The sequence below is a fragment of the Antennarius striatus genome, chromosome 18 (assembly GCF_040054535.1).
Source record: "Antennarius striatus isolate MH-2024 chromosome 18, ASM4005453v1, whole genome shotgun sequence".
NCBI lineage: Eukaryota > Metazoa > Chordata > Actinopteri > Lophiiformes > Antennariidae > Antennarius > Antennarius striatus.
Genome location: NC_090793.1, coordinates 1,900,909 through 1,916,799, shown reverse-complemented (window position 1 = coordinate 1,916,799; position 15,891 = coordinate 1,900,909). Strand labels below are relative to the sequence as shown.

The 15,891-nt window shown below is 45.5% G+C and overlaps 1 protein-coding gene across 2 annotated transcripts in view; it reads left to right on the top strand.

Moving 5' to 3' along the window:
* The first annotated feature begins 7,765 nt into the window (after window positions 1-7,765).
* Window positions 7,766-15,891, top strand: part of adcy8 (adenylate cyclase 8 (brain)) — a 47,803-nt gene continuing 39,677 nt past the window's right edge. Inside the window, exon 1 of one of the 2 annotated variants that reach the window (XM_068341260.1) lies at window positions 7,766-9,191. In XM_068341260.1, the coding sequence (XP_068197361.1) occupies window positions 8,187-9,191 (1,005 nt within the window). In that variant the 5' untranslated portion in view covers window positions 7,766-8,186. The remainder of the gene's footprint in view (window positions 9,192-15,891) is intronic. The other variant, XM_068341262.1, reaches the window with a different exon arrangement.

Sequence of the window (15,891 nt, the reverse complement as noted above, 5' to 3'; positions counted from 1 at the left end):
TCATTCGATTCTCCGTCTGATCCAATCAGCTGAAGTTTGTCAGGACGTTGGTGACTTCTTGATCTGCGCGTTTTTCTTTTCAACAAACGACGTTTCTCTTCTGTTGCCTCTTTTTGTTCCGTCGCTGATGAAACAATAATCCTACAGGAGAGTCTGAGTTTCCACCTGACGGGAATGATCCGGACCCTGATTGGTCCGGATCACTGATTGGGTTCAGCGACAGCCTTTACCTGTGTAATTATTAACCTTTATTGAACTAAAGGACGGGGGCTCAGCGTTTTACTCCCTTTTTCCACCAACTCCTCCACTCCAGTCAGTCATTAACTCCTGGCATCTGGCCAGAACTCGGTTGAATGAACTCCACAGATTTGGAAAAATACCCAAAGTCATCTGTCGGAATATCTTACAAAGTAAAAAAAAATAGCCTCGGAAATATCGTGATTCCCGTTAAATCGCGTTAGTAGCCTCAGAAAAACAAGTTGGGCTCTGGTCCTCCATCCACATCCTGCATCTGATTTATCATCCTGATGATGTCATAATCTGTTTGTCCTGTGATTGTGATGCAACAGCTGTTACATCATAGTGGGTTTGACCCCGCCCCCACCATGACCAAGACTTGGAGATGAACTCAAAACCCGGGTGTGACGGCGGTTTTATCCTCACCTGTAGACGCGTTTAATCCATCCTGAGGTGATGATTGGCTGTAGCTGGATCCTGATTGGTCATTTCAGGTAACGCATTGAGCTGCTTTGACTCTCACACACATTAAGTGTTCAGAGTGTTCTAGGTGGGGGTGGGGGGGGGGTTGGGGGTTCATCTACGGGGGCAATGGTCCAGAAAGCAGACCATCAGTTTCATTAATGAGGTGATCGCTCATCAGCAAACACAAATACGAAACACGGAGGACATCGCCGCGCTGCAGGGAGGCGCTGACGGATGGAGAGCAGGTAGCTCCGAAAATGAATGACCTTCATCCTTCTGCCGTCCGATGAGAGGAGGAAGAGGAGGAAGACGAGGAGAGGAGGAAGAGGAGGAGAGGAGTTCCACGTCCACTTCCTCCCGTTGCTTTTCCATGGATTTAAAAATCTAGTTCTTTTATTTTACAACAGATGATACTGATGATGATGATGATGATGATGATGATGATGATGACGATGATGATGACGATGATGATGATGACGATGATGATGACGATGATGATGACGATGATGATGATGCTCAGCTGTTTTGACTTAAATCTCTTTCTTGTATCCTAGTTTTACTCCCAGACCCCAGAGAGCTGACCGTCATTTCAATGGGACACGCCCATATTTGTGATGGGACACGCCCATATTTGTAATGGGCGTGTCCCATCATGGAGATGGGCGGGGATCTCCCCACCTTCTGCCCCTAAACTGGGACTATAGGATATATTAATATGGACAAATGGGTCAATAAGTTAATTTTGCATGCCTGTTTTTTTTTAGATAATTAATCGATTTTGAATTTTATTTTATTTTATTTATTATAGTTTATTTTTGTTCGGTTTAAATATTGTTGTTTTTCTATGGTGGAATTTGTCCATACAATTACATACTGTTTATGTCGTTTGATCTTATTTGTACTTCGTAGTTCTTCTTTTGCGGTTTGAAAACTTTTGAACCAAATTGATTTAATAAAAAAATTAAAAAATTGATGACATTGATTGTATTGTGAACTGATTGATTGATTGATTGATTACAAAGTTCAATAGTCCACAGAGTCCTGTATTAAAACCAAAGTTAAAATAAACTCTAGAATATTTTGAAATTAAAAAATCAAAGATGACAGAAAAACTTTTTTACCTCTGACCTTATTTAAAATGTGTTGTTGCCATTAAAATCAGAATAAGCATTCATTTACAAAAAATCTTTTATTTTGCTATATTTTTGTCATCTTTTAATGGAAATATGACAAAATTTAAATCACATCTTGTTTTGTTTTTCACACTTCCTTTTAAATAGACATTTAAAATTCTTATTATTTGCAAACAGATGCCAGAAAATAACAACTTCATCCTGATTTCAGCAGAAAGAATCCAAAGCTTTGTGAAAACAATTGAATATTTCCTGTAATCTGAGACTGGAAAAGGATTCTTGCCTGGTTGAAGATAATCAAGCCGTCGCCGTGACGCCAGCAGATGATTCATTCGTCGAATCAGAAACGGTTTCTGTCGATTGACTTGTGGAGTTTTTCGTCTCCTCTTTGTTCTGATAATGAGCTGATTTGAATTCAGGATCACGGAATCATCTGGTAAAACGACCACAGCTGATCTCAGAGCAGTCGGGTGACATCATCGATGTCGAACTTATGTCCTTAGTTCATTGTGTTTATCCAATCCAGTCCAACCAATCACAGCACAGCTGGGCGGGACCAACAATATACCAACATGACCAATATAACTAATATAAATTTTATAATATTGATTATTTAAATCCTCAAAAACTAATTTTACATGTAGACAGAATTACTTAATTACTTAAAACTTAATTTTCAAGTTTGGGATACGGTGGAACTTGAAGTGACCAATCAGATTTCAGTCTTTAAAAAATGTTAATTAAAACAATGAAATCCTCAGGTGGTTTCAGGAACTACACCGAGCCCTGACCCCGAGAACCGAGTCTCTGATGCGCTCATTAATTATATGACGGAATAATTAGAAAGTCCCACCAGACAGAAGACGGAGGAGTAAAACCGGGGCGACACCCGACTCCCTTGAAGGTTTTGCCCTCCAGCGGGGGCAAATAATGGGAATAAAATCTCCTACAAGGCTGGAAACCTTCCCTTGTCTGATTCCATTATTCAAGGTAAAACCTTTTTTAGCTCTGCGGTTAGCCGCAGGGCAAGGCTAACGGGGGACGGGGGGGCAGCTTTGGACCATCGGATGAAGGCTGGGCTGTCGGGAGGGGGGGGTGTTTGTCCTTGGATTTCAGGTGATGTATGCAGTCCATTAAGATCCTGGGGGAGTGAGCCCCAACGGAGGTGGATTCCACTTCCTGTACTTCATTTTCATGATTCCATTCGGCCAATCAGCACAAAGCAACCAGATCTGGGTCCAGGAAGTAAAGAGAATAACTTTTATTATTAAAAAAGAAACCAAACTGGTTGGCGAGTTTGTCCTGCATCGGAACAAGTTTTCGTTTTCCCGCCATTTTGTACGCCTGTGAGCGTTCGAGTCGCTTTTAACGAAACGATCAAGAAAAGTTAGTTTAGCTGAAAAACTTTGACTAAACGGAACGGCGTCTTTTGGAATTCACACGTTTAACGCAGGAAGGAATCATCAGCTAATCCACGAACACACTACACACCCTGATGTGTCATTACCCCACCCCTTCTGTATTTACCCCACCCTCATCTGTATTTACCCCACCCCTTCTGTATTTACCCCACCCTCATCTGTATTTACCCCACCCCTTCTGTATTTACCCCACCCTCGTCTGTATTTACCCCACCCCATCTGTCTTTAACCCACCCTCGTCTGTATTTAACCCCTTCATCTGTATTTACCCTCCTCATCTGTATTTACCCCACCCTCGTCTGTATTTACCCCACCCTCGTCTGTATTTACCCCACCCCATCTGTCTTTAACCCACCCTCATCTGTAATGGTATTTACCCCACCCTTATCTCTCTTTACCCCACCCTCCTCTATCTTTTACCCCACTATAGGTTCAATATGTATGGGGGGGGGGTCCTATAAATGGGCGGAGCCATTTATTTCCCTGAAACTCATTGGGTAAAAACCTGAACCAATGACCAGCCTCCATTGATCAGCATGTTAGCGCTGCTAGCATGACTAGCCTAGCTGCCCCCCAGCCGTCACAACCTTCCTCTGGCTCTGAGCGCCGGCTAGCCCAACCAGCGCCCCCTGAACATCACGTTTAACCCGACCATCGCGTTCGTCCAACTGTTGGCGCGTGGAGTATTTGCTGAGTCAGCGTGACGCCGATCTGAAGCGTCTGATCCCAAAGACGAGGCGGTCGCCGCTCTACCGGTTTAATAATTCTTCTTTATCGGTCGTGACGGCCTACTTAAAAGGACGAATACAGGGCGCTGAATACTATCTGGATTGGTAGCGGTGCTGGGTAGCGTTGGGTTGGGGGAGGATTGTAGTAATTTGCCTTTCCCGGGATTGAGCAGAAAAAAGCTACAGTGGAGACACGGCCGACCCAAGGAGGGTAAAAATAGACTGAATAGCAATGAGGCAACTTTCGTCTCGCCCGGAGCCACGCGTGAGTCAAAGTGGGGGTTGCTTCTCCTCATGAGGACCTCTCGCAGCTCCTCAAGGTTTAGGAGGAATAATTTTACCCGATCTAATCCTAGTCCAGGGAGCGCTGACAGGCCTCGGCCCGGCGCCGCGCAGATAAGGAAAGTGGGACAAGATGCGCGGCGTGCGGCGGGGGGAAAGGGATGATGGCGCTCCGCTGCGCGTATTTCCTTCCCCGATCCATGTGTACGTTCAGGCGTTTTGGTGACACTCTGAATTAATCCCAATTAATCTCGCTGTAACCGGCGAAACCCGGAGTCGAGATCGGTAGAAACGTCTCCGGGGGCCGTTCAGCGTTAATTTGAAGTTTAGTCTTTGCGGTTAAAATTTCAGGGGTTCGGATTAAAGTCATCATGGAGTTTCCTCAGGGGGGGGCTATAATTTACACTTTGTTTGGAGCGTTGGTGGAGTTACTTCACAGAGCAAGGTGATGCATGTGTAGTCCTTAACTTACAAACATTTTACATACGAACAAATGCGCTTCACCATATCCAACAATTGTCCTGCAGTTCCTGTTTCTGCCACAACCTCCACTGGGGCAGTACTGTTGTGTTCACACAGCTCCAACACCCACCCCCCCCCTTGTTATTGTTTGTTGTTCCCTCACTCTAAAGCTAAGCTACATGCTAGATGCTACCGTTGATCACCAACATTGACTCTGACCGTTGTTGACGATGATCTTAAAACTGGTGGAGAGTTCCTTGAAGTGTTTTCTTCTTCTTCTCCTCAAGGATTAAATTATCAGGATTAAAGTTTAAACTAATCTGGATTAAAACAATCATGTGAATCACAAGTGACGCTTAACAGTATTGGAACTACACGTCCATCCATCGTCTGTACACGCTTCTTCCGACCTCGCGTAGTGCTGGAACCTATCCCAGTTGATTATTTATATGTACTTATATTTATTCTGTGTTGTCGCAATATCCCGTAATTGTTTCTGGTCAATCTGAGGGTATAGGATTTTCGTATTTAGAGTAGTAATGACATTACTTTAGTATTTAGAGTAGTAATGACATTACTTTAGTATTTAGAGTAGTAATGACATTACTTTAGTATTTAGAGTAGTAATGACATTACTTTAGTATTTAGAGTAGTAATGACATTACTTTAGTATTTAGAGTAGTAATGACATTACTTTAGTATTTAGAGTAGTAATGACATTACTTTAGTATTTAGAGTAGTAATGACATTACTTTAGTATTTAGAGTAGTAATGACATTACTTTAGTATTTAGAGTAGTAATGACATTACTTTAGTATTTAGAGTAGTAATGACATTACTTTAGTATTTAGAGTAGTAATGACATTACTTTAGTATTTAGAGTAGTAATGACATTACTTTAGTATTTAGAGTAGTAATGACATTACTTTAGTATTTAGAGTAGTAATGACATTACTTTAGTATTTAGAGTAGTAATGACATTACTTTAGTATTTAGAGTAGTAATGACATTACTTTAGTATTTAGAGTAGTAATGACATTACTTTAGTATTTAGAGTAGTAATGACATTACTTTAGTATTTAGAGTAGTAATGACATTACTTTAGTATTTAGAGTAGTAATGACATTACTTTAGTATTTAGAGTAGTAATGACATTACTTTAGTATTTAGAGTAGTAATGACATTACTTTAGTATTTAGAGTAGTAATGACATTACTTTAGTATTTAGAGTAGTAATGACATTACTTTAGTATTTAGAGTAGTAATGACATTACTTTAGTATTTAGAGTAGTAATGACATTACTTTAGTATTTAGAGTAGTAATGACATTACTTTAGTATTTAGAGTAGTAATGACATTACTTTAGTATTTAGAGTAGTAATGACATTACTTTAGTATTTAGAGTAGTAATGACATTACTTTAGTATTTAGAGTAGTAATGACATTACTTTAGTATTTATAACAATGACATTTAAATGACCTCAAATGGAAATTATAGCTTGAAATTTAATAAATAAGGACTTAAATAAGAACAATTCTACTTACAAACAACCTGTAGGAACCAGTTGTGTCCGTATGTTGAGGACTACTTCATTGAAGGCTATAGGACGTGTCCAGACTGCTAACCGCGTCACACTTCTGTCCCATTTACACGCCAACAGACGTTGATTCGCCAACATAAAAATGTTTTTTTATTTTATTTTACGGCCACCTGCAACAAATACATCATCTACAAACAAAGAAGTGGCCAGAAGTATGTGGACAGAAACACGTTAGAAACATGTTTTAAACCGTCCCGTTAGATAGCGTCAGGTGTGTGTGAAGCTGGTTTTGATGAACTGGAGACGTTTAATGAATTCATCTACTGCCCCGAATCATCCGAATCGCCCCAACCCAGAGGTGTCGGATGGGTTTGACCCCCACAGAAGTGTGTGTGTGTGTGTGTGTGTGTGTGTGTGTGTGTGTGTGTGTGTGTGTGTGCGTCACAAATGAGCAAAAAGCTCATTTATGTCATTCAGATCGGGTCAAATTGAACTGAGGAGATGAGAAATGTGGAAAAAAAGGGAGGAAATATTTTATCTGGGATGGAGGTGGGGGGGGTGAGTGTGTGTGTGTGGGGGGGGGTGAGGGAGGAGGGAAGAAAGAGACGAGGAGATGAAAGAGAGAAACAGAAGAGGAGGATAAAAAAAAAGAGGAAGCTCGTGGGACGATAAGGAGACAGGGGAAGGAGGGGCACACACACACACACACACACACACACACACACACACACACACACACACACACACACACACACAGAAGTGGCTGTGACGTCATCGCGGAGCCCAGCTGACCAGCCTTGCGCGCTCCGCACATACTCCACGCGGCGGCTCCCGCTGCTGTCAGACCCCGGAGAGGAGGGGAAGGAGACGGAGGAGAGGAAGAAGAGGAGGAAGAAGAAGAATAAAGAAGGAGAAAAAGAAGGGAGGAAACCGCCAGGACTCCCGCGGAGAAACGGCTCACCGGAGGAGGAAGAGGAGGGAGGAGGAAGGAGGCTGCGCGTCTCGCCGTCGCGGGGACGCACCGGACCTTATTTCTGGGACACTTTTTTTTTTTCTTGCGGGATTGCGACACACACACACGCACACACACACACACACACACACACACACACACACACACACACACACACACACACACACACACACACACACACACACACACACACACCGCAGCCCCTCCAGCCAGGTGTTGCTTTGATGGAGAGGAGGAGGACGCGCGGAAACGCACCGGACACCGATCCGGTCCGCGGCGCGTCTCCAGCCGATAAGTGAATGTTTTCGTGTGGAAACGGTTTTAAACTAGAACCGGATTTAACTGCGGATTTTCCACCCCTAAATTCCCCCCCCCCCGGTGGCCCGTTGACCTCACCGGATTCGTGTTTTTTTTTTTTCCCATTTATTTCTTGGAGGATGCCAACTTGAACGGTTCCATCCGTCCGGTTCTCTGCGTCACCCCCCCTCCCCCCCCCCACTGGACTTCCACCGGTTCCGGTTCCACAGGCTCCCCGTGACGCCCCTCCTGATGGCGCGGCGGCTCGAGCCTCTGCCGGGTGATGATCACCGGGAGGCGCGCGGGTGATCGGTGATCGATTTTGTGTTTATTTCTTTTTTTTAATCCGGGAGATGCTTCTCCATCACTCCGGCCGGATTTACGAGATTCTTCTCCAGTGGAACCATGATGATGATGATGATGATGATGATGATGATGATGATAAAGATGATGATGATGATGACCTCCAGCCGCGCTTTACCCCGCTCCGCGCTCCGCGCACAAACGCGGCTCCGGTTCGATGCGCACCAGAGGAACCGTTGAGATAAATCACCGATAATTCATCGATAGGAGAAGAAGAAGAAAAAAAGAAACAGAGGAGGAAGAAGAAGAAGAGGAAGAAGAAGCAACAAGCAGGCGGGTGGAGGATGGAGCTGTCCGAGGTCCGGTGCTCCAGCGCCAGCGACGAGCTGTACGCCGCCAACCGGACACCGAGCGGCAGCAACAACAGCAACAGCAGCGGAAGCGGCGGGAGCGGCGGGAGCGGCGGGAGCGGCGGGAGCGGCGGGAGCGGCGGGAGCGGCAACGCGCGTCCCAAGCGGCTGCTGTGGCAGAACGCGGTGCGTCACATCACCGAGCAGCGGTTCATCCACGAGCAAGGCGGCGGTGGGGGGGGCGGTGGGGGGGGCGGTGGTGGTGGTGGTGGCGTGAAGGGCATCGGGTCGGACGGGGGCGGCGGCCACCACCAGGACGCGCGGAAACACTCCGCGGGACGCGCGTCCCTTGTTGGTGGGGGGGACCGGCACAACAACGGGGGGACCAAGGTGTTCCCGGAGCGCGCCAGCAGCGATCTGGGGTTCCTCCAGATCGACTGCGCCCCCAGCAACTCGGACTTCTTCCTCAACTGGGGGTACACCTACCGGGGGGTGATCTTCCCCACCCTGCGTAACGCGTTCAAGTCCCGGGACCTGGAGCGGCTGTACCAGCGCTACTTCCTGGGCCAGCGGCGGAAGTCGGTGGTGGTGATGAACATCCTGGACGTGGTGACCAAGCTGACCCTCCTGGTGCTCCACCTCACCCTGGCCTCCACCCCCATGGACCCCATCAAGGGGACGCTCCTCGGCTTCTTCACGGGCATCGAGGTGGTCATCTGTGCCTTAGTGGTGGTGCGGAAGGACACCACGTCGCACAGCTACCTGCAGTACAGCGGCGTGGTCACGTGGGTTGCCATGGCCACCCAGATCCTGGCCGCCGGGCTGGGCTACGGGCTCCTGGGGGACGGGGTGGGCTACGTGCTCTTCACGCTGTTCGCCACCTTCAGCATGCTGCCGCTGCCCCTCACCTGGGCCATCCTGGCCGGCCTCCTCACCTCCGGCCTGCACCTCCTGGTGCAGCTGCTCATCTCCCAGAATGCACAGCTGTCCACCAATCAGGTAGGAGCTCACCTGTCCTCCTCCTCACCTTTGTCCACCTCCTCTTCCTCCTCCATCATCTACCTCCTCCCTTTCACCCCCCCTGGTTTGCTCCTTTCTCTTCTTTTCCAGCATCATCTTCTCCTCCTCTTTCTCCTCTTCTTCATCCTCCTCCTCTTCCTCCTCTTCTTCATCCTCCTCCTCTTCCTCTCTTTGTTTGAGATGTTTTCTCCTGTTTTTTTTACCTGATCCTGAAACTAAAACTAGCAGCAGTGTGTGTGTGTGTGTGTGTGTGTTTGTGTGTGTGTGTGTGTGTGTGTGTGTGTGTGTGTGTGTGTGTGTGTGTGTGTGTGTGTGTGTGTGTGTGTGTGTGTGTGTGTGTGTAGTCTGGACAGTTCCACGGTGCTGAAGAATCCTCCCTTCACTGTTAAAACTGAGGCCATTCGACCGAACACTTAGAGAATGTGACAGGACACACACACACACACACACACACACACACACACACACACACACACACACACACACACACACACACACACACACACAGAGAGAGAGATCCTGATATCCTGCAGTATCTCTAAACAGGCTCAGCGCCCCCTACTGGTCAAAATAAAATCCATAAATCTGTGTGTGTGTGTGTGTGTGTGTGTGTGTGTGTGTGTGTGTGTGTGTGTGTGTGTGTGTGTGTGTGTGTGTATTCTTCTGTTGGCAGCCGGCGACCCCGTCAGAGGAAAGGTCGCAGGTCGAGTCTGATGGTTGAAGCGTTTCGTGACTCTCGCGATCGATGAAATCAATCCCACAATGCAACAGTTTCCTTCTGTTTGGCTTCACGTTTCCCTTCCTATCCCACGTGCTAACCGCATGCAGACCGATCGTTTATTTAAATAAAGTTGTCTTTAAATCAGCTCCCACTCATGTCGGTGCGTCTTCAGCGTCGCCTGGTGACCTAAAAAACGTGCTGAGATCAGCGCCATTGGCGTCGCGCCTTAAGTCGGCTCCCGCGCCGCGGTAACCGTTAGCGACGCGGCGGCGGCGGGAACATCAGGACGGCTCATGACGCTCCCCTGGGGTTAAACATCCTCGAGTCACGCGGCGCTAATCTGCTCTTATTAATTATGTTTGCTGAAGGGTGCCGTGAACATGTGATGTACATGTTAGCGACGGCGGAGGCGAGGCGAGGACGGCCACGCGGTCGGGTTAATTACACGCCTGGGATTTGTGGAACGTCTGAGTTAAACACGGAGTTAAAACGTTTTCACTCAGAGTCGAGATTGATCGGATTTTATTAAATTAGTATTAAAAACATTGAGATAGAGGAAGACCCCCCCCAACACATTGACTACATGCTAATTACATGTTAAGTACATGTTAACTACGTGTTTACTACATGTTAACTGTATGTTTACTATGTTTGTGTAGGTTCTCAGTTATCCAGCTCATGGTTCTCCAGTGCATTGATTTAAACAGCTTTGGATTATCATGTTAACTACATGTTAACTACTTGTTAACTACATGTTAACTACTTGTTAACTACATGTTAACTACTTGTTAACTACATGTTAACTACTTGTTAACTACATGTTAACTATTTGTTAACTACATGTTAACTACATGTTAACTACTTGTTAACTACATGTTAACTATTTGTTAACTACATGTTGTCTACTTGTTAACTACTTGTTAACTACATGTTAACTACATGTTAACTACATGTTATCTACATTTTCAGATTTAGGACCTTTATTGATCTATGGCACATGTGTCAAATTCAAGGGCCGGGGGCCAAATGTGGCCCTCCACATCATTTTATGTGGCCCGCGAGAGCATAAGAGGTCAGAGTGTCTAAAAATGAATAGGTCAAAAGTGTGCTTTGACCAGAAACTACATTTCCCACAATGCAGTAATTAAGCCCATTTTAGCTCTGGTAAAAAAAATTTGAACAAAGTTAATGTCCTAACTTGTGTCTGATGTTATTTTTTTTTATTGATTGATAGTTTGATCCTTGATTGATGGAGTTCTGTGGGTTTAATAACCTGACAAATTAAAAGGATTTATGTTAGAACAGAGAAACAAACAAACATACTTTTTTTGTATAACTGTAATGTTTCTAACTTGAATAAGTAATAAATTCAGAGTTGCTTAACATGAAGGAGTAGTTAAATTGAGTTACATTACATTTAGTTACATTACATTTAGTTACATTACATTTAGTTACATTACATTTAGTTACATTACATTTAGTTACATTACATTGAGTTACATGTATTAGTTACATCTGGCCCTTTGATTACAACCGTTTTGCTGATGTGGCCCTCGGTGAAAATTAGTTTGACACCCCTTTTCTACAGCTCTGTGTTTCAGCCGCTCTGTTTTAGAACGTAAAAACAAATTCAGAATAAGAATAAAGAAATTAGATATAAGAAAAAAAACCAAAGGAGATTATAGATAAATAAGAGAACAAATGGAATAATATATAAACTAACTACCCTACACATAAATTAACTTTATCTTAGCTACCTGTGGGGTCAGGTTAGGGTCACTTATGTCAATCTCGGTGGAACCACAAATTGGAGATGGTGAGTTGCCCTGTTTTTACCCCCCGCCCCCATACTGCCCTTCCACCTCCTGATTGTTCCTGTCAGACTCAGAATAACCTTCATCGATCCATCGCTTTATCTTCGTAGCCTCCTTGCGCCCCCCCGTGGGCCGCTCATCCTTTGTCTCCGGGACACTCCGAGGCGTTGCTATTGGACGCCTCGCTCGTGTTTCGAGCCAATCCGATGGCGCCCCGTCAGAGGGCGAACTCGTATCGACTGGCGTCCGCTTTTTATTTCCTTTTGAAAAGACTGAATAGACTCGACGGGGGCCGTCCTGTCACCTCGGTATTGACGGCCGCCTTTGTGGGGAAGTCGTTTAGCCTTCTACTCGCTGTTAAGCGAACAGAGTCGGTACATAACGGATTAGTTCTGGCTTGCGTGTGTGTGTGTGTGTGTGTGTGTGTGTGTGTGTGTGTGTGTGTTCACGTGTAGCTGTAACGGCATTGTGAAAACCGGGTAACGTCTTTCATCGCGCACAAACACGAGGAGCTTCGCGGCCGCTGATTAGCTCGCCGTAGTTTCTCCTCTTTCAAGGTCAAACCCGGCTTAACGGCGGCTGCAGAGACGAGATAGAGAAACCAGAACGACCGGATGAGTCGCCAGGGTGTCAGCAGCCCGTTATTCCCCTTCCTGCCGGCCAATCACAAGCCGACTCTTGTGTGAGCCAATCGTCCTCTTCTTCATCCTCTACTCTGTACTCTTCTTCTTCCTCTTGTCTTCCTCAACTCCATCCATCCACCTTCTCTTTGGTCTTCCTTTTGCTCTCTTTCCTGGTAGCTCCATCCTCATCACCCTTTCATCAACATCCGTCTCTGGAGAGACGGTAAGGATGGAGAGTCAGAGAGTCTGGTCTCTATCCGAAGTCAGGGAGAGTCTGGTCTCTCTAAATTTGGATGGACTCTCTCTGACTTTGTCTCTAGAACATCTTACCTTGGTTGTTCCTCTGAGGAACTCATTTCTGATCCCATCCAACCTTGTCACTCCTAGAGAACGTCAAGATCTTTATTTCCTCTACCTCTACCTTCACTTCCTCTCAAATGAAACCGACTGTAGTTGGTGTGATTTTTTTTGAGAACTTCAAGCAGCAATGGTCCGTTGTTTGGCAGGTGACCCCTCACCTTACGTTTCTTTAACAAGCATGTACCTGGTGTTCACCCTTGACTCATTCATTCTGACTGATATCGGATGATCAGGAACTAAACTAAAAGCAGCTCTGGCCGTTCGTTTCCGGTTCTGAGAGTAGACTATTGTGAAAAACCGAACTGAGAACCGAATGATTTTTGAGGCATCATCAGCTTCAAGTGAAATCTCAGTTCTGAAGAGTCTTCGACACCCGAAAGTGTCGAAAAGACTCTCCTCGGCGATGAAAAACAAGAATTTCTCCCGATAAAAAGGTCACTTTGATACGAGTCTGCCGCCATCCGTCATCGAAGCGTCAGATTAGAGGAGGTTCATCAACAGACGTGTTCAAAACACTCAACGACGGCGAGGCGAGGCGAGACGAGACGGCCGGAGATGAACAGATAATCGACTCTGAGGACGCGTAAATGTTCGTCTATCCCTTCCTGTTGGACGGCTCCCTGGTTCCTGAAGGCGGACATGTTGATGGTAATTTTGTTATAATCTGTCTTTGGAGGAGACGGGACCTTTATCGCCTCTCCTTCCTCCCTCCTTACCTCACCCTTCCCCTCCTCTTCCTCCCGCTCCTTTATCTCCCCGGTTTCATGCGATTGATCTTGGACAAGCTTGCCGTTCGTTACCAGACACTGCACTCAGGCTCTCTTAATATTTAATGAAACATCAAGACCATTAGCTGCAGCTTTTTGAGCTTTTAATGGCAGAGTTTTCCAGTGACATTTTTTGCGCTGTGACCTTTCAGGCATTTCCAAAAAATTGGTATGGACCTAAAAGCTTTTATCGCCTTTCATTCTTATTGTTCTGTCATGAAAGAACCCCAAAACCAGGAGTGATAGTCTCTCCAGATCAGCAGTTAACCACAAATATTGAGGAAAAAGTATCTGGAACATGAAGCCTTCCTCTGTCTACAGTGATATATCTTCTCAGCATTAATATTCATGTTTTACCGACTGAACTCAGAAACTGGAAATCCTTTAGAGACTCATTTCTGACCGTTGCAGAGAGGCCTTTGTTCCAGACATGTTGAATTGACCCCGGTTTGATACCCGTTTGAATGCAGAACAAGAAATACGACTGCTTTTCATCCCTTTTTTTCCTTTAGTTTGTTGTTGCTGCTGCTTCCTGTAAAACTCAGCGTCCGTTTCAAAGTAAAAGTCCGAGAGAAGCTCCGTCTCCTTCAATTACCTGGAAGGGTTCGCGATTAAAAAACCTGCAGGAAGCGATGGAAACGGTTCAACAAAGACGATTTCCTCCTCGCTAGTTTTTATCCGTCTGGCGCAGGGACTTCTGGGAAGCAGCTTCTGTCTGTCTGTGGAAATATCTGGGGGGGTGTTTGACAAGCGAAATGTTGCGCTGACACTTCTGGTTCCCAGAGGATGCATCTTTTTGTTTTTCTTGCAAAGTCAAAGTTTTCACGTCGCTCAAGTGAGATATCGAAATGACAGACGTGTTTGCGTAGCTTTGTGTTTCTGTTGGGTCGCGTGAGGATCTTCCTTTAAGAAGAGCTTTTATAAGAAACAAATATGTGTCCTTGTGGGTCTTTATTATCCTTATATATCGTATAAAGTTGGGAAAGTTGACCCTATTGACTTTACATTCATCTTTATGTAGTCTGTCTCGAATTCAAGCCCCTCATCCTTCGGTAAGACCAAATAAAATGGAGTTTCTACCAATCAAAGCCCTGAATCTGAGTCCTACAATCGTTCTACAATCGTTCTACAATCGTAGAACTCATCCCTGAGACTCATTTCCTTCTGTTTTCTCTCTGCCTTTGGCTCCTAAATGTTGTTCTGGTGTAGAAAAGGATCGACACCTGAAGGATGCATCCTTGTGGACTTTTACAAAACTGTTCGACCTGTCTTAATAAAAAATGGAAGCCATTTTCCATTGCCCAAATGCCATGTCTTGAAGTCCATATCTCCTAAAGTGGGCCATTTGTGATCCAGAAGACTCTGCGGCCCGACTTCCAAAGTTACCCTCCGATAACTCTTCCTCTATTGTAGCCCAGGCTGCCAGACGGATATCTTAAAGGCAGCTTTAAACTGCTGACAGGATCTTATTACTGGTTATTGTATTCCTGCTGGCACAAGTGCACGGTTGAGTGCTCTGATGAACTCGTGGGCATCATTTCAAGAAACTTTTTTGAGAACCTCTGCCGCATTACACAAATAGAGCGTCAGCAATAAGTGCGTCTTTTCAGTCCTTGTGACGCATCCCTGCAGCAGGAAAACATTTGATCCAGACGTCAAACATAATCGTCAAATATAATTCAGCCTTAGAAAGACGCTTGAGGGATGTGTTTTTTTGTAAAGAGAGAATAAGAGCCCGTCTGTTTCTGTATCACAAACGAGGAGCTCTACCGTATCGGATCCACAAGCGGTTGACAGGAGACTCTTCACCGTGTCGTCCACGCTAACACAAGATGACGTTAACATCGGTCAGTCGGAGCCGCAGGGCAGTTTGAGGTTTGATTGAGGCCCCAATCAAACCTCAAACAAACCTCGTCGTATATTTTGTGACAGTACTGAGTCACAAAATATACGAAAAGAAATGCTTTAAAATTAGTTTAAAGATGAGATTGGTCGTTAAATTCTTAGTGCTGTTTGTTCATTCATTTTTGTCGTCATGTGCATGTTTCATGCACCCCCTTACAAACAGGTCTTTATCCTTCCGGGCTACACAAGGTCAAGAACACATGGACCCACAATCCATTTTGTGTTTGGCTTTTTGCAAAGTGAAGAAGTAAAGTTGTCAACACGTCCAACCAGATGCTAAATGCTGCACAGGAAGTAGCGTTCATGGCATCATCGGTGCCTCTGGCCATGTGGCCGTATTGATTGCCGGGTTGGGAGGTCAGAGGACATGGCAGCTCCGTCTCATAGGATGGTGTGTCGAGCCTGAGACCTCCCCCTGGAGGTCTCCTGAGGTCAATCAGGCAACAAACTAATGACCCCAAGCAGGTGAGGAGCCAAGCCATTAATCTT